This window comes from Acinonyx jubatus, chromosome B1 (assembly GCF_027475565.1).
Source record: "Acinonyx jubatus isolate Ajub_Pintada_27869175 chromosome B1, VMU_Ajub_asm_v1.0, whole genome shotgun sequence".
In the NCBI taxonomy this organism is placed as follows: domain Eukaryota; kingdom Metazoa; phylum Chordata; class Mammalia; order Carnivora; family Felidae; genus Acinonyx; species Acinonyx jubatus.
This window is the reverse complement of record NC_069382.1, coordinates 84,763,959-84,790,942: the sequence shown is the minus strand read 5'-3', so window position 1 is coordinate 84,790,942 and position 26,984 is coordinate 84,763,959. Positions and strand designations below refer to the sequence as shown.

At 34.3% G+C, this 26,984-nt stretch overlaps 1 protein-coding gene across 4 annotated transcripts in view; it reads left to right on the top strand.

Annotated features, from left to right (window-relative positions):
• The window catches only part of NAA15 (N-alpha-acetyltransferase 15, NatA auxiliary subunit), an 83,552-nt gene that overhangs the window by 29,822 nt on the left and 26,746 nt on the right, over window positions 1–26,984 (top strand). For 3 of the 4 annotated variants that reach the window (XM_053216950.1, XM_053216949.1, XM_053216951.1), the window contains exons 2-14: window positions 4,155–4,239; window positions 6,222–6,326; window positions 9,672–9,829; window positions 10,639–10,773; window positions 12,221–12,374; window positions 15,687–15,806; window positions 17,409–17,504; window positions 17,651–17,757; window positions 19,592–19,664; window positions 22,666–22,835; window positions 24,060–24,212; window positions 24,779–24,907; window positions 25,989–26,202. In XM_053216950.1, coding sequence (XP_053072925.1) covers window positions 4,155–4,239; window positions 6,222–6,326; window positions 9,672–9,829; window positions 10,639–10,773; window positions 12,221–12,374; window positions 15,687–15,806; window positions 17,409–17,504; window positions 17,651–17,757; window positions 19,592–19,664; window positions 22,666–22,835; window positions 24,060–24,212; window positions 24,779–24,907; window positions 25,989–26,202 — 1,699 coding nt within the window. Of the gene's footprint in view, window positions 1–4,154; window positions 4,240–6,221; window positions 6,327–9,671; window positions 9,830–10,638; window positions 10,774–12,220; window positions 12,375–15,686; window positions 15,807–17,408; window positions 17,505–17,650; window positions 17,758–19,591; window positions 19,665–21,735; window positions 21,831–22,665; window positions 22,836–24,059; window positions 24,213–24,778; window positions 24,908–25,988; window positions 26,203–26,984 lie in introns of those variants that run through there. The other variant, XR_008296110.1, reaches the window with a different exon arrangement.

Here is a 26,984-nt window from a genome sequence, read left to right as displayed (position 1 = left end):
AGTTTTTGTCTCCTGCTGAGTAGATTTTTTGCAGTGTTTACTGAATTGTGCAGCTTGTTCATTGAAGGAGACTCCATTCTGGTGACTTGGAATTCTCAGTACCATGTGAGCCCTGAAAATTCTTGAACTTTCTACTTCCTAGTCATTATTTACCTCATGAAGTTTCACTCTACATATTCAAGACTTAGCACTTAATAATTTTCAGCAACCAATGCATAGGGATCCCATGCACGTTTTTAATCTGTTTCTCTGAATAGTTCCATCAGTGTTTGCTTTACTATCTGCTTGGCCTCATTGAATTTCATTCATTATCTTCAGCTCTGTGTGGACTGTTGTGCTCTGCTTGGGATCGTTTCTCCATGTACTGTGATCTATAAAGCAGTGGCGTTTCTACATTTGTCATGTTTTCTCCCCCCTCTTGTGGTTCACAACGCTGCACTGCCTGTTGTCCAGTGTCTGACAAGTTACTTCATATGTTTTGTCCACTTTTCTTGTTTTTAGTAGAAGGGCAAGTTCATCCTCACTTATTCCATCATGGCCAAAAGTAGTTACTGTATTTTTACAGAAATAAATTTTCAGAAAGCTAATTGAGGGTTAAGAACAATGCACTTTAAACTGTTCTTTGTACGTATGTGGTTCCTGGAAAACGTTGACAAGTCAGGAGTGTCCCTTTTAACTAGTCTTTATATCATAGCTTACTTTAAAGCTTTTTACTGTAACTGTAATTATTGTAAGAAAACCAAACTACTTTTAGGCTTTCTGCAGGGTAAATAGGAACGCTAAATTTATTTTCTTAGTTATGTTTCTTTGACTACTTATGGTTAATGATAGCCTTAAGTTACTGCTTCTGCTTTCCTCTCCTTCTTATCCCCCAGATCACTGTCTGCTGAGTGTATAGTTGATTGTGGGGAGGGCCAGACAGTTAGGAAGATATTGCAGAGAAATTGGAACTAATGGTACCTACTGCAGGTTGGAGGTATGAGAAAAAGAAAGCACCAAAGATAAATAGGGTTTTGTTTTGTTTTGTTTTGCTTAATATCTGGTTGGGTGAGTTGAGGGGAAAGCATCTACTGAGATGGTGAAGACTTGATGCAGAACTGATTCGGGGGGGAAAATTTAGTTGTGTTTTGGATGGATTAGGTTTGAGATGAAAAGCAGCAAAGCAGGGATGGTGAATACATAGTTATAGAGTAATTCTGTAATCGAGCTTAATTGTTTTTTTCTTAATTTTTATTTTTTTATTAAAAAAATTTTTTTTTGACATTCATTTTTTGAGAGACAGAGACAGTGTGAGTGGAGGAGGGGCAGAGAGAGAGAAAGACACAGAATCAGAAGCAGGCTGAAGGCTCTGAGCTTGTTAGCACAGAGCTGGACGTGGGGCTTGAACTCACGAGCTGCAAGATCATGACCCGAGCTGAAGTCGGACGCTTAACTGACTAAGCCACCCAGGCACCCCTACTTAATTAATTTTTAAAATATATATCCAAGTTAGTTAGCATACAGTGTAACAGTGATTTCAGGAGTAATTTCCTTGCCCATTTAGCCCATCCCCCCTCCCACAACCCCTCCAGCAGCACTCTTGTTTGTTCTCCATAGTTAAGAATCTCTTATGTTTTTGTCCCCCTCCCTGTTTTTATATTATTTTTGCTTCCTTTCCCTTATGTTCATCTGTCTTGTATCTTAAATTCCTCATATAAATGAAGTCATATAATTGTCTTTCTCTGACTAATTTTGCTTAGCTATTAATACTCTCTAGTTCCGTTCACGAGTTGCCAATGGCAAGATTTCATTCTTTTTGATTGCCGAGTAATACTCCATTGTATATATATATACACCACATCTTCTTTATCCATTCATCCATCAATGGACATTTGGGCTCTTGCCATACTTTGGCTATTGTGGATAGTGCTGCTATAAACATGGGGGTGCATGTGCCCCTTCGAAACAGCATACCCGTATCCCTTGGATAAATACCTAGTAGTGCAACTCCTGGGTTGTAGGGTAGTTCTATTTTTAATTTTTTGAGGAACCTCCATACTGTTTTCAGAGTGGCTGCACCAGCTTGCATTCCCACCAGCAATGCAAAGGAGATCCTCTTTCTCCGCATCCTCGCCAACATCTGTTGTTGCCTGAGTTGTTAATTTTAGCCATTCTGACAGGTGTGAGGTGATATCTCATTGTGGTTTTGATTCATATTTCCCTGATGGTGAGTGATGTTGAGCATTTTTTCATGTGTCGGTTGGCCATCTGGATGTCATCTTTGGAGAAGTGAGTAATTGATATCTTTGATGCCAAATGTAAAGTTTTACATTTTCATTGTTTTTACACATTTTTTCTGCTGTGATTTTGTCATCATTTGCATTAAGTCTTTCTCCCATATTTTGTAAATACGGTTTCAAAAGTTGTGAGTAAAATTTGCTTAAATGTATAACCATGAATTCTGGCATATATTACCTGACCTTTTACATGCAGTTTTTTCCTGCAGCAATACAGTGGTTTAAAAAATTATTAGTGAAACCACGTATTGATACACCTGAAAGTCAAATAACACTAAAATACTAAAACATTTATGGTGAAAAAAATATGTCCTCTCCCCACCCCCCCAACCCCGCCTTCCCACTTCTGAATCAAGCACCCTCCTAGCCATTTTCTCTGATATTTGCTTTCTTGTTGCTTTATAATACACCACTCTTTAGTTACATGACCTTTAGACATTTGTTGACTTCTGGTTATAGAAAGAAGGACTTAGAACTTCATCATTCACACATTTGTCCACTTTTTCTCATTACCCCATCATAGTTGTATCATAGTATTTTGATAAACTAGTACTGAATATGTTTTTATAATTACGTATGTATTATTTACTGTTAAGCCAAATATTACAATAAGATCATACTTTCTCTTTTAGATAAGCCTTTATTTCTCCTAGAATTAAACCTGTCTGATTTATTCAGTTGCCTGGTTTTCTGTGGATGTATTGCTCATTTTCCCCAAATGTGCCTGAATTTTTGTCATGTGCTAATAAATCATAATTTCCATATTATGAAGTATACAAGTTCCATTTTTGCCCTTACTGGAAGCCTAGTCCATGGTGGACTTTGGCTTCCTATTTTATTTTGGAGTGGTCGTTCTCTAATTTTTTTTTTTCCCCTGCATTAGATTTATTTACCAGTACCATGTTGTCTTTTGTTTGTTTTGATTCCTCTTAATGGCTTCCTAAGGAAGAGTGTGTAGAGGTAAAATTTTAGTTTTCTGAGAAGCCTTTAAATGTCATTTTACTCATAAACTTTATTGATAATTTGGTTGGGCATAGAATTCTAGACTGGAACTGGATTTCACTCTGAATTTTGAAGACTGTATAGATGTTTTCTAGCTTTTAGCAGTATTCCATTATTATTTTGGAATAAAAGCTCAGTGCCGTTCTAATTACAGATGCTTTTATGTGATTTTTTTTCCCCACTCTGGAAGTTTTTAAGGACCTTTTCTTTGTTTTCAAGGCTTTGAAATTTTATTATGATGATTTTATTATAATGGTGTAGGTCTTTTCTTCTTTATATTTTGCATGCATTTGTTCATCCCTTGTGGCTTGAGAAACTTCTTTCCTTCAGTAAAATGAAAATATTGCTTTAAAATATAATTTCCATACCTTTATTTTTTTTTTTCAGTTTTCATTTTCTGTAACATTTGGGCTTTTTAGAGTGAGTTGATGGTTTTTTAATAAATTTTTAAAAAATGTGTATTTATTTTGGGGGGGAGGGACAGAGAGAGAGAGGGAGAGAGAGAATCTTAAGCAGGCTTCACACCCAGCACAGAACTGACACGGGGCTCAATCCCATGAACCCTGAAATCATGACTGAACCAAAATTAGGAGTCAGATGCTTAGCCAGCTGAGCCACCCAGGTGCCTTTGTGAGCTGATGATTTCTTATTTTTCCTAATCTATATGGTGTCTCCTTGTCTTGGTTTTACTTTATTTATTTGAATCTTCAGGGGTTTTTTTTGTTTTTGTTTTAACTGGCATTTTAGTGGGATTTAGGAGAATATGGAAGTAACATTTGATGATTCTGTTGTATTTAGCAATCAAAATTTTAGGATTGAGTTTAAAATTGTTTGCACTTCTTGCTAAATTCAAATTTTTCTTTTTTGTTTTGACAGAGATGTTATGAACATAAACAGTATCGAAATGGGTTGAAGTTCTGTAAACAAATCCTCTCTAATCCCAAATTTGCAGAGCATGGAGGTAAGTATAAATACCCTGTGTTTGTAAGTGTAAGTAAATAGGGCTTTGCTAACTTGTGTGGCTTCATGTTTTTGGGTTCTATTACTCAGCTGCCTTAACTAGTTTTTGGGAGAGAATGGACCTTATCCTTGACTTTTGTAAGATGTTTAATACCATAGTTTGAATTTAATGTCATAAAAATTAACACAGTCTACTTGATTTCTGGTTTATTCCTGTTTTGAAGATTAGTGCTGTAGAAAAGGCTGAGGAAATTAGTAGGAAAAATATGCGTAAGTTTAATAAATAAGTTTATTTAAGATGTTATTAGAAAAAATTTGCTTTAGAACTTTTGAGTTGGAAAAATTTGATTTCTTACAGTAAGCTTATTCAGAAAGTGCCCATTTTGTCCATTGCTCATGAGCCAGCATCTTTTTATTTAGCATTGTCTGTTAATTTTTCAAAACTGTCTTGTATTATGACATATTTGTATATTGGAATGTTCTGAAAATTTACATAGCTTTTGCCTATGGGAGGATAGAAGATTGGACAGTGAGGTGTTTGTAGGGTAAGAGAAAAGTGCATGGCTTAACTTGTGAAGATGCAAAAGAAAACTAAGCTTTCATTGGTCAGATTTGTACAGTTGGCTCTCTTTACTCCTGCATACTTTTACTATAATAAAATTGTTTGGAGGTGGAAAGCAGTAGAAATAAAAGTACCTAATATATCTCTTTGTCCTTGTTAAAAAATAAATTTTTGTTTTTTTGTTAGATGGATAGTACATTGTTTCATATACCTTTCTAAAGTATGCATACTGGTAAAGTAACTTTCAGTACTATAGTCATGATAGAGTTTCAACACAGGAGAATGCCAAATTTTATTGTTGCTAAAATGCAGTTTCCCCTTGTATGTTAATGAATCTGAAATCAGATTGCATGTAAGGTGTCATAATTTAATTGAAAGTGTTTTAACAGTACATAAAATGATGGTTTGTCTAAGACTTAATGGCAGCCCAGAGTTTCATTAATTAAGGCACTTTAAGATGTTTGGTAAACTTGTATGAACAGACTTTACATATTTGACAACAAAGAATTTCTTATGCAGTACCTTGTTAATTGGCTACTTGCCAAATATATTTTGTTTGCTTCCTTTTCCTTGAAAGTTATACATGATTTATAATGATTTGTACATAGTTTCCCCCCTCTTCTATTTCTTTATCTTTATTTTTCTATAAATGTTGACTTTTTCTTGGGGTAATACTTTTAATTTTTACATTTTATTTCTAATTAATTTTTCTATAAGTTACAAATTTCAGTCCTAAATGTTTGGTAAATTATAATGAGTATTTTTTATTCCTGTATGCTTCATGACACAGACATTATAAAATTAGGTATCTTTTTTTCTTTTCTTTTTCTGAAAACTTAGTTATTTCCCTCAACTCTCTGTTAATCTTTTTGATGGTGAGTGACAGATGTCTGACATTTTTCTTATGTGTTCCAGAGTCAATTAAAAATAAATTTATGAAAATGAGAAATGTAGACAGTTTGTGTGTATGTTTTAATCATTGGACAGTGAATTTAATCTTAATGTAACTTGGGTTCACAGAAATAAAGTCTGTTTTAAGGTAAAGTTTTCTGTACTTGAATGATTATGTGAGGTGACCCCATGGAATTCCCTTGAAGAACAGTAGAGTCATGGTATCTTGTTAGCACACGAATTTCCACATGTTCCTGCATTTGTGTATCTTTTAGTCTTAAAAAAAAATTCTAGGGATGCCTCGACAATAGAAATGTGTTTACTTGGTTTGTCAATTTTTTAAATATTTTAATTATGTACAAATCTGGAAAGTTTGTAAACAATCTCCTTGAAGGTTTAAATTCTCAGGGTAATGTAACATTTGTTTTTGAGATTATGATTACTTTTTTTGTTAATTATTCTTCGTGTTTAATTATTCTTTCTTTTCTCCTTCCTTCCTCCCTCCCTCCCTCCCTCCCTCCCTTCCATAGAAACCCTGGCTATGAAAGGATTAACATTGAACTGTTTGGGGAAAAAAGAAGAAGCTTATGAATTGGTTCGTAGAGGTTTGAGAAATGACTTGAGGAGTCATGTGTGTATCCTTTTTGAGATATGCTTAAGAATTGGATTGGGGTATCATGAGTTAAGATAGCAATTTGAGAATCAGAAATTTTAGATTCCTCTCACTGTGTAACTACGAAGGAGATGATTTCTTTCTCACATTGAATAACCACAGTTGTCTTCATGGAACATTTTTATGTACCTACCTTTTTTCTAACATTAGTTCTGTTCAGGTAGATTGGACTTGCCTTTTAAAATACTATAGTGCCCCCCCCCCCCCCCCCGCGCCATGGTCATTTTTCCTTTCTGCAGTTTCAGTTACCCGAGGTCAGCTGTGGTGTGGAAGCACACTATCGTTCTGATGCACTATCAGGTCAGTAGTGGCATCACAATGCCTGCGTCATTCACCTCACTTCATCTCATGTAGGCATTTTACCATCTTACATCACAAGAAAAAGGGTAAGTATGGTACAGTAAAATATTTGCAAGAGAGACCACGCTCACATAACTTTTATTATGGTATATTGTTTTAGCTCTGTTCTATTTTGTTATTAGTTACTGTTGTTAATCTCTTACCATGCCTAATTTGTAAATTAAGCTTTATTGTAGGTATTTGTGTATAGGCAAAAACATAGTATAGATAGGTTTCAGTACTATCTGTTGTTTTAGGCATTTACTAGGGTTCTTAAAACATATCCCCCACAGATAAGGGGAGACTGTTTTTATGAAAGCTCTTCCCATACCTACAAATAAAGAAGTACCTTGCAGATTTCATCATCATTATAAATTTAGAGAAAATAGAAACACTGTAGTATACTGATTAATAGCACAGGCTTTGGAGTATGCTTCTCTTGGATTTGAATTTCACCTCAGTTTCTTTCTGTGATCTTAGGGCTTAGTTTTCTCTTGTGTAAAATGAGGATAACCATACCTACCTCATTGTGGTGTTGTAAAGATTTCATGATGAGATATATTCTATGTTTAACATGGTCCCTGATAATGCTAAGATACTATACCAGATAAATTTAAGAGAAGTGTGAAGTTAGGAGCAAGTACAAATGTCTGAGAGAAGATAGAGAAAAAACTGTGGGTTGCTCTTTTTTAAAATAGTTTTTTAATAGATATTTCTTTATCTCTTTATAAGCTGACATAATTTTAAGTGCTGAGGCACTTAACAAAATCTCAAGTGTTACTAGGCCTCTGGCATACTACAGATGAAGAAAAGATAGAGGTTTTGCTCAAGGAATTTATAGTCCAGTGAAGAAAGGAACTTATTAGCAGCATATACAGAAACATGTTCGAGTATTACATAAAGCGTTACAGCTTGTTCAAAAATTATCAGTAATCGAGTAAAGCAGGAGTAAGCAGAAACTCAAAGGGTAATCAAAGGATTAGTTAATAACTGTCATAGATCTCTTTTCATCATTTTTAATGATTACATAGTGTTCTTTTTTTTTAATTTTTTTTTTTAATGTTTATTTATTTTTGAGACAGAGAGAGACAGAGCATGAATGGGGGAGGGTCAGAGAGAGGGAGACACAGAATCTGAAACAGGCTCCAGGCTCTGAGCTGTCAGCACAGAGCCCGACGCAGGGCTCAAACTCACGGAACCGCGAGATTGTGACCTGAGCCGAAGTCAGCCGCTCAACCGACTGAGCCACCCAGGCGTCCCTACATAGTGTTCTGTATGTATTTACTTATGATTTATTTGTGTTCCTCTTTTTTTTTTTTTAAGTTTATTTATTTTGAGAGAAAGCAAGCAAAGGAGGGGCAGAGAGCAAGGGAGAGAGAGAGAATCCCAAGCAGGCTCCATCGACCTAGGCCTTGATCTCACTACCTACCATGAGATCACTACCTGAGCCAGTATCAGGAGTTGGACGCTTAACCAACTGAGCCACCCAGGTGCCCCTTATTTGTGTTCCTCTTGACAGCCATACGTTTCTTTAAATTTTTAATAACGTTAAGCTCCTTAGGTATAAATTTTTAGGGGGTGAGGTTTAGAGGCAGTTAAGAGATTGCTATAATGCTTAAGAGAGGTGATCAAGTCCTGAAATAATAGGTAATAGGGGCCAGATTATGAAGGGGTGTGTCTTAGGCTTTTAAAAACATGTTCCAACCAACTGAGAAGATTGTGTTAAGCTTTACTTTGTCATTTATATTATGAAAGCAAGGATTTTGCAAATAAAATAATGATATTAAATATGTATTTTCAGTTACTTGTGCCATCCTAGACATTATGTATTTTACTGACTCTGTTGAGGATCCCTGCCATTAAAGTTGTTCGATTGAAAAATTTGAATTTCATTTGGGAAGGAAACATTACAAGTTTCTGGAAAGGGAAGTGAATTCTTCTCTTTGGATTATATGGCTTTTAGAAAGGTTACTCCGATAGAGAATAAAAACAGAGAGACTGAAGTAGGATGGGTGACTGCAGTAATCAAAATCTAAAGTGAAAAAGACCTGTATGAGGGGAATGGAATTATTTATGTATTTTCCCCCTTTTATGGCATTTTTTTACAACCTATTGTAACTCCGTTTACTTATCTGTGCCCTTATTAGACTTTAAATATTTAAAATTTATTCTTTTTTTTTTTAATGTTTATTTATTTTGACAGAGAGCAAGTGAGAGCAAGTGGGGAAGGGGCAGAGAGCGAAGTGGATGGAAGCTCTGAAGCAGGTTCTGCACTGTTTGTGCACAGAGGCTGATGCAGGGCTCAAACCCACAAACTGTGAGATAGTGACCTGAGCCGAAATCAAGAGTCAGATGCTTAACTGACTGAATCACCCAGGCGCCCCTAGACTTTACATGTTTTGAATGCAGGGGACAGTCTATTTTGGTCACCCACACCCTACTTATTAAGATATTTTAATAATTACTTGCTAAATGAATTTTAACTTATATGTGGCTTTTATCTTCTATGTGTTGACTTTTAGGAACTTTGTACTCCACTAAGCATTCTATACTAAGGATCTTGTTAGCTAAAGAAAATATACATGATGTAAAATAACTATGTGTATACCCATTTCCTCTTTTTTCTTTTAAAAATAAAGATAATCCCTAGCGTATATTGAGCGTTTATTTTGTACCAGTCTTTTCCATTTAGTTGCAAAACTAAGCTGTATAGACTTTCTATTTACATTTTATAATTGAAGAAACATAACGAGACTAAATAACTTGTTCAAGATCACAGCCAATGTTTTCTCTGGCTCAAAAAGCTATGTTGTTTTCCATTCTATTAAACTACTATCTTTATATTCTCTCCTGTTTTTAAAGCTTGTAATTTTATAAATAGCCATAGTTTTCTGAGTTTCTTGAGGAATATTATTGGAGTAATATTACTTCTTGACTTGTGGGATGTATCCTTAACTAAATCCTTTAGGTTGGCATGTTTATGGCCTTCTCCAGAGGTCAGACAAGAAATATGATGAAGCTATTAAGTGTTACAGAAATGCATTAAAATGGGATAAAGACAATCTTCAAATCTTAAGGGACCTTTCTTTACTACAGATCCAAATGAGAGATCTTGAGGGTTACAGGGTAAGTAAAGTAGGAATTTTTTTTTCTTTTAAAGGGAAAGTGGTGTTAAAATAATTAAAACTTTTGAGTACTTCCTGAAAACAAAATTTTCTGTTCTTAAACAATTTAATTGAGTCGTACCCATCTCCTCCCAGTAGTGATTGTGTATATGTTCTGATTGGACTAACCAGATTTTTACAATAAATTATTTTACTCTGAGGCAGAGTTGGATTACTGTGTAGAATGGAGTTAATTCAGTGAAAATTAACGTTGATGTTCCTCAAGTAGGCAATGCCTTTGTCTCCTATTAACATGTAACTACAACCTTTAGTTCTCACATTTGTCTGGAAAGTGTATTTATTTGTTTCTTCTACCTCCATTGAGAGGAGTATTCTGTCTTTGTACCTATATTTTAACCCTTAAATCAGTCTATTAATTCAGATCTGTTTAGTCTTTGTACTACCTGCTCAGTTGTTTTCTGTGGATCTCAGTAGGTGGGGCCTGTAGTTTTTAAAAAGTTTTTCTTTTGTACTAGCTTTTCCATTCTGTCCCTTTCTTTTAAAGTAATTCAGGAAATAATAAAACATATCTGGTCTTGACTTTTAAAAGTTACAAGATTGTCTTGGAGGCTTCATTGTACCGCTTACCAAATACTTTTTTACAGCTATAAAGCTACACAATATGAATGTCTAAAGCTATTTTCCATGATTATTTCCAGTATTGTGTTGCAAATCGCTCTGCATTGTCGGGTAAATTAATATGACCTTTTAAGAAGAATTCGTTTTCAGTGTAAACTTAAGAAAAAGTGGTGTTTCTTTTCCCCCTTAAAGGAAACGAGATATCAGTTACTTCAGCTGCGTCCTGCACAGAGAGCATCATGGATTGGTTATGCTATTGCTTACCATTTATTAGAAGATTATGAAATGGCAGCAAAGATTTTAGAAGAATTTAGGAAAACTCAACAGGTAACAACCAGAAGCCAGACCTAGTAAACTGGGTCTGATTCTAATTATAAAAAGAAGTGTACGTAGACTTGCTGACTTTTTATTTTGAAATAGTTTCAAAGTTACAGAAAAGTTACAACAATAGTACAAAGAACTCCATATGGGAGTTCACTCACATTATCTGATTGTTAATATTTGACACGTTTACAATCTCCATATTTACTTAACTATTTAAATTTTTTTCCTGAAACATTTGAGAGTAATGCAGACACCATGATCTTTACTCATAAATCCGTTACTGTGATATTTCCTAAGTCTGTAGTTACCAACTGTATACATACTACTATATAGATTTCCAAAAAATTAGGAAATTTAACATAGACTATTATTATCTAATCCACAGCCCATATTCAAAATATATTAATTGTCCTTTTTAGATCCTAAGATTTTCTCTCCCCGTTACTCGAATCACTTAGTTGTCATTTCTCTTTAGTCTGATTTAATCTGGAAGTTTTGAAGACTTTCTTTGTATTTCATGACCTTGATATTTTTGAAGAAAGAGCAGGTGCTTTTGTAGAATGTCTATCAACTTGGATTTGTTTGATGTTTCCTCATTATAGTTTATATTTAAGCATTTTTGGCAGGAAACCACAGAAGTGATGTTTAGCCCTTCTCAGTTCATCACATTGAGAGGCGCATAATGTCTATTTGTTTCATTTGTTTATTTATTTTAAATGTTTGTTTATTTTTTTTCATGTTTATTTATTTTTGAAAGAGAGAGAGACAGAATGTGAGTGGGGGCAGAGGGGCAGAGAGAGAGGGAGACACAGAATCCAAAGCAGGCTCCACGTTCTAAGCTGTCAGCACAGAGCTCAACACGGGGCTTGAACTCACAAACCGCGAGATCATGACCTGAGCCAAAGTCGGATGCCTAACCGCCAGAGCCACCCAGGCCCCCCTGTTTGTTCCATTTAATTACTTCATTAAGATGGTGTCTGCCACCTATAAAAAAATTATTTTTTTTCCTCTTTGTATTTAGTAAACAGTTTGAGATTTTATAAATAGCCTGTTCCTCATCAAACTTTCACCAGTAGTTATAACATTCATTGATTCTTGCCTGAATCAACTGTTTTATGATAGTTGCAAAGTGGTGATTCTCTTATTTTTTCTAGATTTATTAAATATTTGACATTGTACTGTTAAGTAAGAGTCTTCCTGTCTCCCCTGTTTTTGTTTTTGTTTTTTATTATACATAAGGACTTAGGGATTCTTTATTCAGTGGGTTGTAAGTTAATATTTCATTATTTACTTAGTTGCTCTCTAGACAGATACTTAGTGATTTTTAAAAAATGAATTTTAGCAATCAGATATTATCCTTTGACTTCTTATATGTATTTTGAGTGTATAAACAGTTTTCTAATATGCAAACAAAATTCTTACTGTTAGTATTGCTTATATCCATATATAGACATCCCCTGATAAAGTGGATTATGAATATAGTGAACTCCTTTTATATCAGAACCAAGTTCTTCGGGAAGCAGGTCTATATAGAGAAGCCCTGGAACATCTTTGTACCTATGAAAAGCAGATTTGTGATAAACTTGCTGTAGAAGAAACCAAAGGTATTTTTTTTTTTTTTAAAGAATACACTTATTCTAGTATTTAATTACAACAAAGAGCAAGGCTAAAAATCTAGTTGCTGCTGATAATTGCATATAATTCAACTTTTTGATAGAAAATCTATGTCTTACTCAGAACTTTGAGTAATTTGTAATGTGGGAAAATACACATTTAAACAGTAGATATTATTGATATTGGAAAAAATGTGAAAAACAATGATTACATGAAATGGCTCAATATTTTTCTTTAAATAAAATGTTTTTTACTTGAAAATATTAATAGGTCTTGCTCAAAACACAGGTAATTGCTTAATTTTGTAAGACAGAGGAATAAGTTTCTTAGGAACAGCTTATTAGCAAAACTGAATGTGTTATTGACTGTAATATTTATTGGCAAGTCAGTCTTTACTAAAGTACATATGGGGCAGTCATGGAGTCTTCATGGTTTATCTGAATGTCTTTCTGGACATAGAGTATGAATTGAAACCAGAGGTTTGACTTTATGTGTGTGGATTGTGATTGGAGGGGGCATCCCCAAGTAAAGATCTCCAACGCTGCCTTTTATTAGAGGACTGAGCAAAAGGAGTCTCAGAGTTTTAAAAGTTGAGGAAGATTATGGAAAATGAAATAACAAGTAACTGAAAATAGAAGTACTTTTCTAAGAATTACCATCTGAAATGTCACTTTGCCCTTGATGTGTGCTGTTTTCACATTCCTTTGGCTCCTTTTGAAGTTGAACACTAAAAAAGTGATACTTTTGTGTATAGTAGATATAACCATTATTTGCCAGATGAACTTTCAACAGAGGATAATGCTATTGGCAAGAAAAAATGGAAGTCTAAGGTTGCTGGAGCTCATTTGTGAACTACAGATCCAGGACAGCCATCTTTCATTTGAGTTGATCATCCCTTAGCCATCTATTAGTTATAAAAAGAGGGGATTTCTGATTTCTGGAAAGATCACAAGATTGGAAAAAACTAGTTTGGGTTCCTTTGTTGGCTTCTAACTAGCTATATGACCAAGTAAGTGCAAGGCTTGGCCCTTTGTTTCATCATTGAAATACAGGATAGTTTTCAAAATACTCTTAAGTACATTATTTAATTTTGATCCTTTTGATAACTGTAGTAGTGGGAAAGAATGACTGACAGATCAAGTTAGATGAGGACTCGGAATTGATCAATGGATTTTAGGAATTTGGAAGTCATTGGTGATCTTAACAAAAGCACTCTCTGAACATTTGGAAGGAGAGTGGTAAAACCCCACACAAATCAAGTAGAATTAAATGACATTGGAAGTCAAGAAATTAAAGATAGCATGCATTGATGACTCATAAAAGGAGTTTTGTTTTCTAGGGAAACAAAAGTGAGGTGGTGCTAGATGAAATGGAATACAGGATCAAAGGAAGTTTTTGTTTGTTTGTTTTTATAGCATGTGCTTGTGCTCACTGGAGAATAATCCAGTAGAGGCAGAATATTGATACAGCAGAGAGGAGCGATCTAGTGGGTAAACTGAAGGATTAGCTTTAGATAACAACATGAATAGTTCACAGTAACAAGAAAAGACAGAGTATATAGGGAAGTAGGTATACAGATATAGTGGACATTTGGGAGTTCTCCTCTAATTGTTTCCATTTTCCTAAGTGAAATAGGAAACAGCCATTATTTCATTCCAGGAAAGTATGTATTGAATACTTACAGTGAGTCAAATGTTGGGGACAGGGTATATAAAGAGAATAGAAAGGAACCGAGAGTAGAACATTAATTTTTGGAAATTCCAGTAACAAAAACATTGTGTTAGTGGTCTGGATAATTTGGGAACTTCCTGCATTGGATGAGTGGGCATAGTTATGCAGAAAGTCTCCTTGTTAATTCTTACACCACCAGTTCCTGTGCAAAGAAAAAGTGGGAGAAAATTAAGGAAAGGAAATGTTGGATGGGTATTGTGTAGGGAAGAAAAGTTGCAGGATTTTTTTGTTGTTGTTGTTCTTAGTGAAGTAGGTTTTTGGTTAGTGTAGAGCAGTTGTCAACCTTGGCACTATAGCGAGACCGACATCCTGTATGTTGCAGAAAGTTTAGCAGCATCCCTAGCTTCTACTTACCAGAATACCAGTAGCACCACTTATTGTGGTAACCAAAAAATATCTACAGATATTACCAAATGTCTTCTGGGTGGCAAAAGTGCCCTTGGCTGAGAGCCACTGATACAGATGTAAAGAATATGGGCTCTTTTAGCCAAATTACTTGGATTCAAATCCTGATTCCAACAATTAACTATCTGAAAGACCATAAGCAAATTTACTTCTTTCTGCTTTAAAATAGTGAAAATAATACTAACCTATTTCATAGAGTTTTGAGAATTGAATTATCCAATTCATGTGAAACATTTAAGTCACTGGCACACAGTGAACACTGAGTAAGTGTTCATTTTTATTGTCTGATGAGAGCAGAGAATGCAAGGGTGAAGTTGTGATTTGAAAATAATAACCTTTGGTGGATGGAAGCCCATTAATGATAGGAATTTCAGGGTTCATAGATTTCTAGTGAAACCAGTGCTGTGTCCCTTCATCTAATGACCTGCTTCCTTTTGTGAGAAGGTGTGCAGCAAACAAACATTTGGGATGATCCAGGACTTAATTGGTAAATAAGGGAGCCTTAGTTTTGAGACTGATTTTGATACTTGGGGCTGCTAGTGTCATTTAGGGATGAGATTGCTATGCAGCCCAGAGAAAACAAGCAATGAGTCTATGAGTCATTGAAAGGTCTAAAGAAAAAGGAATGGCTTTTCTTTAAGATTGAAGGCTAGGATTAGTGAGGCAAGACTAAACCCGACAAGACTGTTCAGCTTATTAGAGCAGGATAGGTACCCTGTCTGGTAGTTGGAGGAGATGAAAAAAAAGCGGGTTTTGAATGTGGCCATGACTGGGCTGATAGAGCAGAATCCTTTTATAATTGATTAGGGGGCATAAGGTTAGAGTTTTGGATTGAACTAATGGGTTCAGATGTTGAAATTGTCTGTATAATGTCAGGAATAATTAAGTAGTAGATGGTGTCTTGGTGATTGTGTTCAGTGAATTTGGGGAAGTAGCTTGGAGTTAGACGAATACCTGAATAAATTGAGGATGTGGACAGGATGGCATTTCTAAATATGAACTTCAGAAAAAGAGACAAAATAACATGGTAGTCTTGTTGAAGGAAATTGGAAACTTAGGACACCAAATCCATTTCCCAACATTGAGGAGGTTTTAAGAGAAAGTTTAAGGGAAGATTAAAGTTATAATCTGAAGACATTTAGTTAATTTAATTTGTTTTTCATCAGGGGAACTTCTGTTGCAGTTAGGTCGTTTGGAAGATGCAGCCGATGTTTATAGAGGATTACAGGAGAGAAATCCTGAAAACTGGGCCTATTACAAGGGCCTGGAAAAGGCACTCAAACCAGGTACTATTGTTCAAAAAAGCTTCCTTTTCTTTTTCTTTAAAAATAATTTTTTTGGTGACATTTGTTTATTTTTGAGGGAGAGAGAGCACAAGCAGGGAAAGAGCAGAGAGAGAGAGGGAGACAGAGAATCCGAAGCAGCCTCCACACTGTCAGCACAAAGCTCAACCTGGGACTGGAACCCATGAAGCGTGAGATCATGACCTGAGCCAAAGTCACTCAACCGACTAAGCCACTCAGGCGCCCCTAAAACTTCCTTTTTGTTTTAATTGCTTCCTTTGTTGATAAATATTAACTCATTGAAAAGCATAACTAGAAAAATAGTGGTTATGAATTGATTCAGAATTTAAATACAAAATTACAGTTGCAGACTTTGACTTAATATGGCAGACTGAGCATTTTCTGAAACCTCTCTTCTACAGATTTATAGAAGTAGTTGAGAAAAATTCAGAAACAACTTAAAAATTCATAAATGGCATGGCAGCATCAAGAAATTGAAAGGGAAATTTCTACTGACAGAAACATCTCCTTACTTAGAGATGTCATCCTAAAGGGAAGAAGCATGCATAACTTCTGTGGTCACAGCACCATGGCCTCCCAAGGGCACATGAATGTAGCCATGCTGAAAGAGCGGCACTGTTTCCTGTGTGGGAAGAGGGACTAAATTTCCATCATTAAAAATGAACTTGGATCCAGAGACTCTCCCCACAACACTCCCATCAGCCTCTCCCGAATGGGACCCACTTGTGACGATAAGCCTAGAAACATGTCCCCTACAAATGGGGTCTTTAGCCAAGATAATCTGATTTGAGGCCGTTTCCCTTAAGACCGGTAGTGAGTCATTACTGATACATTGATATATGCAAGGAACCTTATAACAAAGAATATTGTACTACTCTGGAAAACCATCACAGGAATGGTTATCATTCGTGCCAGCAAAAGGTAGTAATGGAAGAATCTAAGATGAAAAGAGGGAATTGACATAAAAAATCTTAGTAGATTGAATGGAAGAGAGGCCACAGCTGAGGAGAAGTTAGTGAACTGGAAGATTTGAACAGAGGAGAGCTCTCAGAATGAAAGAAATATAGAGGGGCTCCTGGCTGACTGTCGGTGGAGCATCTGACTCTTCATCTCAGGGTTGTGAGTTCAAGCCCCGCTTTGGGCATGGAGCCTACTTAAAAAAAGAAAGAAAAACCTTAAAAACAAAAAAAAGAAATATGGAGAAATGGAAGATTAGGGGATAGATCCCAAAGTTCCAAAATAAAGGAGAACCTGAAGAGACTAGTGGAGAAGCCATGGAAACACAATAATCAAGCCTTTCTCAGAACTAAAGTAAAGAAGTCCTCAGATTTTGAAAGGTACCTAAAGCAGAACAGGATAAAGAAAACTATATTTTAGATGATTATAGGGATTTAAAATATGAAAATAGTAGAAATATTCTAAAATTATTTTCGGTATATTTAGGTGGTTAGATTATAAATAATTTTCTTTTCACCTTCAAATTTTCTGCTTAGTAAGAATTTATACTTTGATAAATTTATAATTTACTAGAAAAAATATAACCAGTTAAAATCTTCTATAAAAATAATTTTTTTTAATTTGCAGCTAATATGTTAGAACGACTAAAAATTTATGAGGAGGCCTGGACTAAATACCCCAGGGGACTGGTGCCAAGAAGACTGCCATTAAACTTTTTATCTGGTGAGAATAATTGCAAAGGAATGAAAACGATGTTAGGAATTACAATTTCTTTGGTTTTAGATACATGAGTATGCATATTAAAATTAAAGTATGCATTTTAGAGTTGTCTGGGTAAATGCAAGTCAACAGAATTTTTTTCTTTCAAGGTGAGAAGTTTAGAGAATGTTTGGATAAATTTCTAAGGATGAATTTCAGCAAGGGTTGTCCACCAGTCTTCAATACTTTGAGGTCATTATACAAAGATAAAGAGAAGGTAAAGCAAAATACCATTTTCTTTTCACTATCATTTCTTTGCTCAGTATTTGGAATAGTTGATTCTTGATTATCTGTGGACAATAGTCCACATTTTGTTAATCTGGTGTCTGTTTTCCTATCCAGTTTAAATGCTGCTGTGCCTCTTACTTTTCATCCTTAGTCAAGTGATTTACTGTTTGCTTATTTTGACTTTTATTTCTGCTATATACTTTGAGTCAGCATAAGTATGAAAAGTTGGTAAGGTAGTGATTTCTTCAGTATTTTCTGTAATCCCTCTTCATGGTAAAAGTCAGAAATGGTTTTTTAAACTAAGGTTTAGCTTCGTAGTCTTTCTCCTTTTTTATTTGGTAGAAAAATCTGTCAGGAGAGTTTGCTGTCCCAGTACGTTAACTTACTTTTTTAGCTATGTATAATAATATTCAAATTGCTTGTTAAGAGGATGTTTTAATCTTCATTTAGATTATATTGCTTGCAAGTACAGTGGCATCAAGACATGTTGGTTGGATAAAAAGAAATCAGTTACAGTTGAAGAATCAGAAAGATGGGACAAATTAAACATGCTAAACACTTTAATTTTTTTTTTTTTTAAACACTTTAATCTTAAAGCATGGAAGGTGCCCGTATTTTCCAGTCTTTTATTGAGAGGCCCAAGGTATGGGCTTTTTTGATGACTTTCACTTTTTAAAAAAAATGGCATAAGTCACATTAATAACATGTGGTCTGTTGTCTTCAGTTTCATTAGAGTGAAAACTTGTTGCTTGTGAAGCAGTCTTAATTGTAGAAGCCTGTATATTTTGATGATTTTCCCCATTATGGTTGTGTCATTTAAACCTTTTAAATTGGTTAAAAGTATCTAATTTATCCTTGAATCTTTCCATTCAGCTTGAAACAGTTTTTTTTTTTGTTCTTGTTTCTTAAATTTACATAATATTGAATTAAATTCTGTAATGATAATAAATGCAACTGATTCAAACAGGTTTGGGAGAACAGAACTCTTAGCATATAGCTCACCTTGTGGGAGCAGAAGAACATAGGCACACCAGAATAACCTAGCTGTGACCATTCAGTCCTCAAAATTTTCTGAGGTAATGGAGAGAGCTGGTGTTAATCTGTTGAGTCGGTTAAATTGAGGTCACTTAGGACAGCTTCTGTAGTAACAGAAATCCATTATAGATGGATTAAGCAAAGGAGAGAATGAATAAATTAAAAGTATTCACAGATCTGTTACAAAGCCAGGAGCAAGTGGTATAGTCATGACTCAGGAGAAACCAGACCTGGACAGCCACTCATTCTCCTGGATTTCAGAATCTCACCTATTGTTCCATGTTTCACTTTTATTGATACTTTCCCTTAGATTATAAAATTGAGAGTTGATGCTATCATAAACTTAGGGAATTTCTCTTTTCATGTAGTTTTTAATTCTTGATTCCTGAAGGGCAAATGTTAATTTTGAGTGTTATTTATGTGAATTGAGATAAAAATGAACCAAGATAAGTCATCTACAATATTACCTCTTTTTGTCCAACCTTTTCTTGATTTCTAACTCAGCTTGATGCATTATTTTCTAGCAGGGAAAGGAGTTGCCATTAAGTTTTTAGAAAGTTACATCTTAATACCTTCAAAAAAAATAACACCTTCAAAAATGTACAGTTTACTTGCTTTTAAATTTTTATCCAAAAGTTAAGAGATTTGTAAAAGGGTGTGTACATAGGTGTGTGTGCATAATTTGGAATGTTGATTTAGCCCTTTAATAGTAAATAACATGTTTTGTACAAGAATAGTAACTGCACTTAGGTGTTTTATTAAAGTGTGCTTGTGTGTTTGTACTCTAGGTGGCGATCATAGAAGAATTAGTAGTAGGTTATGAAACCTCTTTAAAAAGCTGCCGGTTATTTAACCCTAATGGTAAGTGCTCAGCTTTTATATTTTACAAACATCTTAAAAATTTTAAGGTATTGTGAAATTCTTAATCAGAAGGTCAGTATTCATAATTTAGACAGTAAGCTTAATATTTTAAACTTTTTCCTTTTTAAGATAGAGATGCATTAATTTGCACATTATGTGAAAATATTTGGTTAATTATCTTACTGAAAAAAATGTAAAATTTCAAACTTCTACAAAACTAGTCCTGGTCATATAATGATCCTCCATCATTTATTAGCCATCCTGTTTCAATAACTTTTAACTCCTGGGAAAACATATTTCATCTATATTCTTCACCTACTTCCCTCTCTGTATTCCCGTATTATTCTGAAGCAAATCCCGAACATCACATCATTTTATGGATGAATATTTCAGCATTCTAATGATCATAACCATAATATCGTCACCACACCTGAACATTAATACTTTTTTAATACCAAAAAAGTCCATGCTTACATTTCTAGTTATCTTAGAAATTTTTTTTTTCCGTTTTGGTTTTGGAGTTTGTTTGAATGAGGATCCATATATATGAAATCTATACTTCAAGTTTGATGTTTTCTCAAGTTTTTCTACAGTCCATATTTTGCTGACTGAACTCCCATGGTGTTACTTAACATGTTATTCCTCTGTCCTCTGAATTTGTTGTAAATTGGTAGTTGGATGTAGAGCTGTACTGTCTAGTATGATAGTTCTTGACTATTAAAATTTTTTTAATTCGGTAAAATTAAAAATTCAGTTCCTAAGTTGCAGTAGCCACATTTCAGGTGCTGCTCAGTACCATGTAAAACCAGTGCCTACTACCATATTGCCCAGGGAAAATACAGAACATTTCCATCATTGCAAAAGCTTCTAACAGACAGGCTTAACGAGATTTAGGTTTTTGGGGTGTGTGTGTGTGTGTCATGTTTTTCTTTTCTTTTTTTTTTTTTTTGGTTCGTTGTTTTTTGTTTCCTTTTATTTAAGTTAAAGAAAAAATTTTTTTTAATGTTTATTTATTTTTGAGAGAGAGAGGGAGACACAGAATCGGAAACAGGCTCCAGGCTCTGAGCTGTCAGCACAGAACCCAACATGGGCCTCGAACTCACAAACCGTGAGATCGTGACCTGAGCTGGAGCTGGACATTCAACCAACTGAACCACACAGGCGCCCCAAGTTTCTTTCTTTTTTTTTTTTTTTTTTTTTTAATGTTTATTTGAGAGAGAGCGTGCTCGTGAGAGAGCGGTGGGGGGTGCAGAGAGAGAGGGGGACAGAGGATTCAAAGCAGGCTCTCTGCTGACAGAGCAGAGAGCCCCAAGTGGGGCTTGAACTCAGAAGCCATGAGCTCATGACCTGAGCCAAAGCCAGACACTTAACTGACTGAGCCACTCAGGCACCCATTTCCTTTTAAATTTAAAGGGTGAACAAGATTATTTCATGGGTGGTGGAATGTTCTTCCATCAGGAAGCATTTAGTGCTTATTTTGTATGTTAGCAATTGTCAGGAATTACAAACTGGTGATATTCTGTCATTCATTTTCTATTATCTTACAAGAGAAATTTCCCTTCATCTGTTACCTGTTTATCTAGTATTTGAGTTTATGTAGGAATATCAAGATGAATTCTGCTTTTCCCCCCTTCCTCTCCTACTTTTTGTTATTGTTTCTCAGTTTTCAAAATAATGAATTCATTTAGTAGCATCCTTCAAAGATGCCAGTGCACATTTTAAAAGTATGATGAATTCATGGGTTTAAATATACTTGATGTTTTAAGTCATTGCAGTTTCAAATGGTTCCAGCCTTCACATACCATGGTAGTAGTTGATAGCTTTTTTGCAGTTCGGTGTGACAAGATATTCCAGTTCATCTGGCACACTGTCCATAGCAGACCTGGAATCAATAGTTTTTCCAAAGGAACCCTGGTTCTTACAGTGGGAAAGCCCAGTATAGGACCTGGGATGCTTGTTGCTATTGGGTTGATTATTGTTTCTAGGTCTCAGATTAATTTTAATAATACTTTTTAAAAGGCGTTACCATGGTTTCATTGGTTAATCATCATGATGTTCCTTTGATTATCAGCATTTTCCTACATATTTTACAAATGTGGAAGAGGTTCAATGACATGCCCAAGAATATGCAGCACTTTAGTTGCAGATCTATCAGATCGGGAGTTGGTGAGTTCCACTCCTATTGTTTGTCCACTGAGCCATCCTGCTTTTACTAGGATAAAAATAAGCAATTTGTTGCTTTCTTTGAAAGCAAATAACAGTTCTTAGATTTTAGATATTGGTATGAAATAAAAAAGCATTTTTTAATGTGTGGGTTGTATATTTAACTTACACATTTTCTTGTGAATATATAGAAGTCGAATTACGAACTAAAATGTAGAGTAAGCATTTTTTCTTACCTCATCTTTTGGGTATAGTTTTTATTCAACCTTAATTATGCATCGTTGCATATCAGCATAATATTAACATATATTAAAAATATCATAATCACCAAAACTCAACCACATCATAGGTATACTTATGTAGAGTTTAGTATGTTAGCTAGAAATATTAAGCAGTCAGGCCCGTTTTTTTTAGCCTCACATTAATGAAAAATTTCTTTTGATACCTTTTTCCCATCTCTCATAAATAACTTCCTAGTCCATACACATTCATAGTTCTAGCCCTGATTGTCTCCCCTGACTCCTTTTAGTTTCTTTTTTTAGGTAATTTTTTTTGTATCTTTGATCTTGTTTATCTGCCATATTTATGATATAAAATTCTTACTAAATTCAAGGCATTGTGCTAGGGGCTGAAATGATACAGAATAGAAAGCATGGTCCCTTTCAAAGATCTTACAAATTTAAGGATAGTTTTATAGCTAGATACGTAAATAAATGGTTCAAGGTATTTTTCCTTATTAACAAAGATAAAGCCATTTGGAGGTGGGTACTCGCTTACTATACGTTAATGACTAATCTTGGTTTATTTCCTCTCCCACCCACTTCCCCACTTTTTAAAGATGATGGAAAAGAGGAACCACCAACTACATTACTTTGGGTCCAGTACTACTTGGCACAACATTATGACAAAATTGGTCAGCCATCGATTGCTTTGGAATACATAAATACTGCTATTGAAAGTACACCTACATTGATAGAACTCTTTCTTGTGAAAGCTAAAATCTATAAGGTAAAAATCTTCCCCTCCCCCCCTTTTTTATAAGGTAATGTATCTTAGAAAGAATTTTTTCTATAGTTTATAAATTCTAAAAGATGTAACAAAAATGATATATTTGATGGCTTGTAAAACCTGGAATGAATATAGTGCATTCCTCAGTCTGATTACTTTTAGATTTGTCATGGTCATGCTACTTTATTTATGTCTATATATACACACAGATATACATACATGCATATGGTTATTCAGATATGTGGTTATTCATATTATATATTTTCATGTATTCACACATATGCATATCTAATTATTTTGTTGGTTTTAAGTTGTAAGAGTATAGATACTCAAACGTTATTAATTTGCTGTGAAATGTTTGTTTCTATTAACAGTTGAGTATGATCATGATCGGTATCTGAAGTGAAACTGAAAATTTTATAGTTTTACATGTCTTCTTAACTTCTTGGTCCTTCTTGAGAATCTCCGGTCCTATGTTTTAGCATCATCTTAAAATAAAATTGGCTCTTCTCTTTCTTAATACAAATACAAATTAGTAATAAAATCTCTTAGGGAAGAGATTATAAACTCACAATTTATTTACCAAAAAATAATGAAATTAAGTGATGTTTTAAAAGCACTTCTCAAAGCCAGGTTATTATCCTCATTAGTTTTGTGTCTTTGACAAATGGACTAGTTACGTGAATTAGAATGCATCTGGGAATGCCCAGTAATAGTCAGTAATGTGTCCATGTTTCCTTTAGGGTAGAAATTTGGCCACACCTTTGCCTATTTTTTTCTTCTTCTTTTTTTTTTTCTTTTACTTTTCAGTGTTGATGAATAATTTTTTTAAATAAGTATTCTTGTACGTTAACTGAATTTCTCTGATACTGAACCATGATGCCTTTTTTGACCTTTATATTGTTCTGACTTAAAGATTTTGACTATTATTTATTCTTAAATTTAACCATTGTTGTTGAGTATTCATTATGTGCCAGGCACTGTTGTAAGCAATGAGGTATAACAGTAAACAATAAAACAAGTTTTTACTAGCAGGGAGCCTATATTCTGTGTAGCCAGAAAAGTATCAAAATGTATGCATGTATATTGGTTAAGGTTCTAAGATCAGTCAGAAGAATACCTTTTTTTTCACTTGTGTTTTAGTTACCTGTCAATAGGTAACTAATTACGTGCCTAGTAAAATTAGCATACTGATTGGTTTATTTTGCTTTTCTACCCTATAAGCATGCTGGAAATATTAGAGAAGCTGCAAGGTGGATGGATGAAGCCCAGGCCTTGGACACAGCAGACAGATTTATCAATTCGAAGTGTGCAAAGTACATGCTAAAAGCCAATCTGATAAAAGAGGCTGAAGAAATGTGCTCAAAGTTTACAAGGGTTTGTACAGCTACTGTTCTTATGAATAAACAGTCTATACTTGTATACCTTGCTTATTTTTCAAAATTTTTTTCTAATATTTTTAATATCAAAATAGGATTTTAATTAAATTCCCTTTGATACTAATACTGACATCAGTAATAGTATAAAACATATTTCTTTTTAGGTGGTTGTGCAATGCTTTTTTATTTTTTATTTATTTATTGTACAGTGTGTTTTTAAACTCTGATTTACATTGAGATGTGTTCAGATGAAATTTTTTAGGAGTGAAAGGAACTAATATTAGTTGAATACCTGCTGTGTACTAGTGTTCTGTATCTTATGTTACTCTCCAACCCCAGTTATGTAGATCTTTTGATTATTTACAAAGGTACATTTTTTTCCCAGTGATTAGAACTATAATTTCAATTTCTTATAATAACTGTTCCCTCATTCTGAAAATGGTTAATATAGAAAGTGATTTTGAAAGAATTAAAGTCAATAGACCATACTTTCCTTCTTAAATTCTATGGTGAAATAGTGTATTTGGTAAGACATGGTCTTGAATGCATATAATTTTTATATAGGAAGGAACATCAGCAGTAGAGAATTTGAATGAAATGCAGTGCATGTGGTTCCAGACAGAATGTGCCCAGGCTTATAAGGCAATGAATAAATTTGGTGAAGCACTTAAGAAATGTCATGAGATTGAAAGAGTAAGTACCCTATATATGTGAGTTTCTTATTTTATTCTGTTATATGTTGAAGGTTTGGGGCAACTGTTTTTCTTTTCTTCCTCTTTATAATTCACAGCTTGTGAATTCTAAATATCAGTGTTCACAGTTTTTCAATAAAAATGTTGCTGACTATATTATGAGCAGACTTCCCCATTGTCTACTCTGCCTGCAAGAATTCATGTAAAAAATTTGGAGAGTTTGCATCTTGTTATGTTCTTACTGATTTTTGAATGTTTCTTTCAAATTGCTGCTGTATCTTCAGTAATACAAAGCTCATTAAGGTATCCTAGAAACTGGGGGTTGATTGGTGATGCAATACACTCTTGATACTCGTACAAGTTTTGAAGTCTTTTTACGGTATTTTTGTAGCCTATGTAATTCCTCATTTTTTTGATAAATTCATTGTTTTCTTAGTCCTCTTCACTTCTGATTCATTTGTATCACTAGTGGTTGGCTTTCCTTTTTTGTGTTTTTCACAGATAAAGATAATTTGTATAATTTCATGCTTTTTCTCTTACCAAGTCGAGAACCCCAGAACTTAGTTGAAATGAGCTAGGTTGTGGTTGCTCGACTTACTTCACTAATTGATTTCTCTCTCGCATACCAACATAACATTGCGTAGGACTCAGATTTGTATTTTCAGAAAAATTACCAAATACTGTATACTATAATCTTTGCAGATCATTCTGAATATAAAAACAATGTTTAGTGTGTAAATCTATTGAATCATTATGTATACTAATAATGTTTGATTTGTCATGCTAGCTTTATTTAAGTATGGTTAAAGAAGGAATAAGTATATATGTTTCAAATGATTGTGCTTCCTTTTCATTTAAATAATTCATTGCCCGGTGTTTGCCATATAATGTGCTAGGGGATGGTCACTTGTATTTGCTTATTTGATATGGAAAGTATTTATACTGGATGATTGTAATATGTAATATTTTTTAATTTATTAATTTTTTCATGCATAGGAAACCAGTAAATCTAAAAGTTTGATTTCTATAGCTTTTTTTAACATTGTTATACTTCAGTATAATAAAAAAGATGATTTTGTTAGCATTTTATAGAAATCACTGACGACCAGTTTGACTTTCATACTTACTGTATGAGGAAGATTACCCTTAGATCATATGTGGACTTATTAAAACTAGAAGATGTACTTCGACAGCATCCATTTTACTTCAAAGCAGCAAGAATTGCTATAGAGATCTATTTGAAGCTTCATGACAACCCCCTAACAGATGAGAATAAAGAACATGAAGCTGATACAGGTATAATATTCAAAGATTTCTTATTGTTTGCTATGATATGTGTATGTACATTTATATTTTTGTGTAGTTTAGATTTTTCTTGAGCTTTTTATTAAGCACCTGTGGGAAGATGTTATACATGCTTAGAAAATGATGATGGACGTTTGTGAATTTCTCTAAGCAACGAAAGAAAAATACTGTTTATACTTTGAAAAGCAAGAATTTAATTTGTAACTGGTCATTAGCTTTTAAGAAGTTGAATCTCATGAGTTTAACATTTAATAACTGGTTTAGCCAGTACTGTAAATTGCTAACTATGATACTATAAATTGCTAACTGTATCATTAGTGTTGCCTGTCAGTATATCTAGTTCTTCTTTTTAATAGTTATTTATAATTAACCTACTGAGAGGCAAATATTGCTTGAACATTAAAAGCCAGCTTGGATGGGGCACCTAAGTGGCTCAGTCAGTTAAGCATCCCTTGATTTCTGCTTGGGTCATGATCTCATGGTCATAGGATAGAGCCCTGCTTTGGGCTCTGTGCGGGCTTGGAGCCTGCTTAAGATTCTCTCTTCCTCTCTGCCCCTTCCCCGCTTGTGCACTTGTGAGTGCATGTGCATGCTTGCTTGCTGTCTCTCAAAAAAAAACAAAACAAAACAAAAAACAAACAAACAAACAAAAAACAATATTAAAAGCCAGCTTGGAATTAAACTAGTAAAATTGCCTAGTGATTTATCATTTGGCCAGTTTTTAAAGTGCTATTTTTCTACCATGATGTCAGATGTATAGTATTCCTTAGATA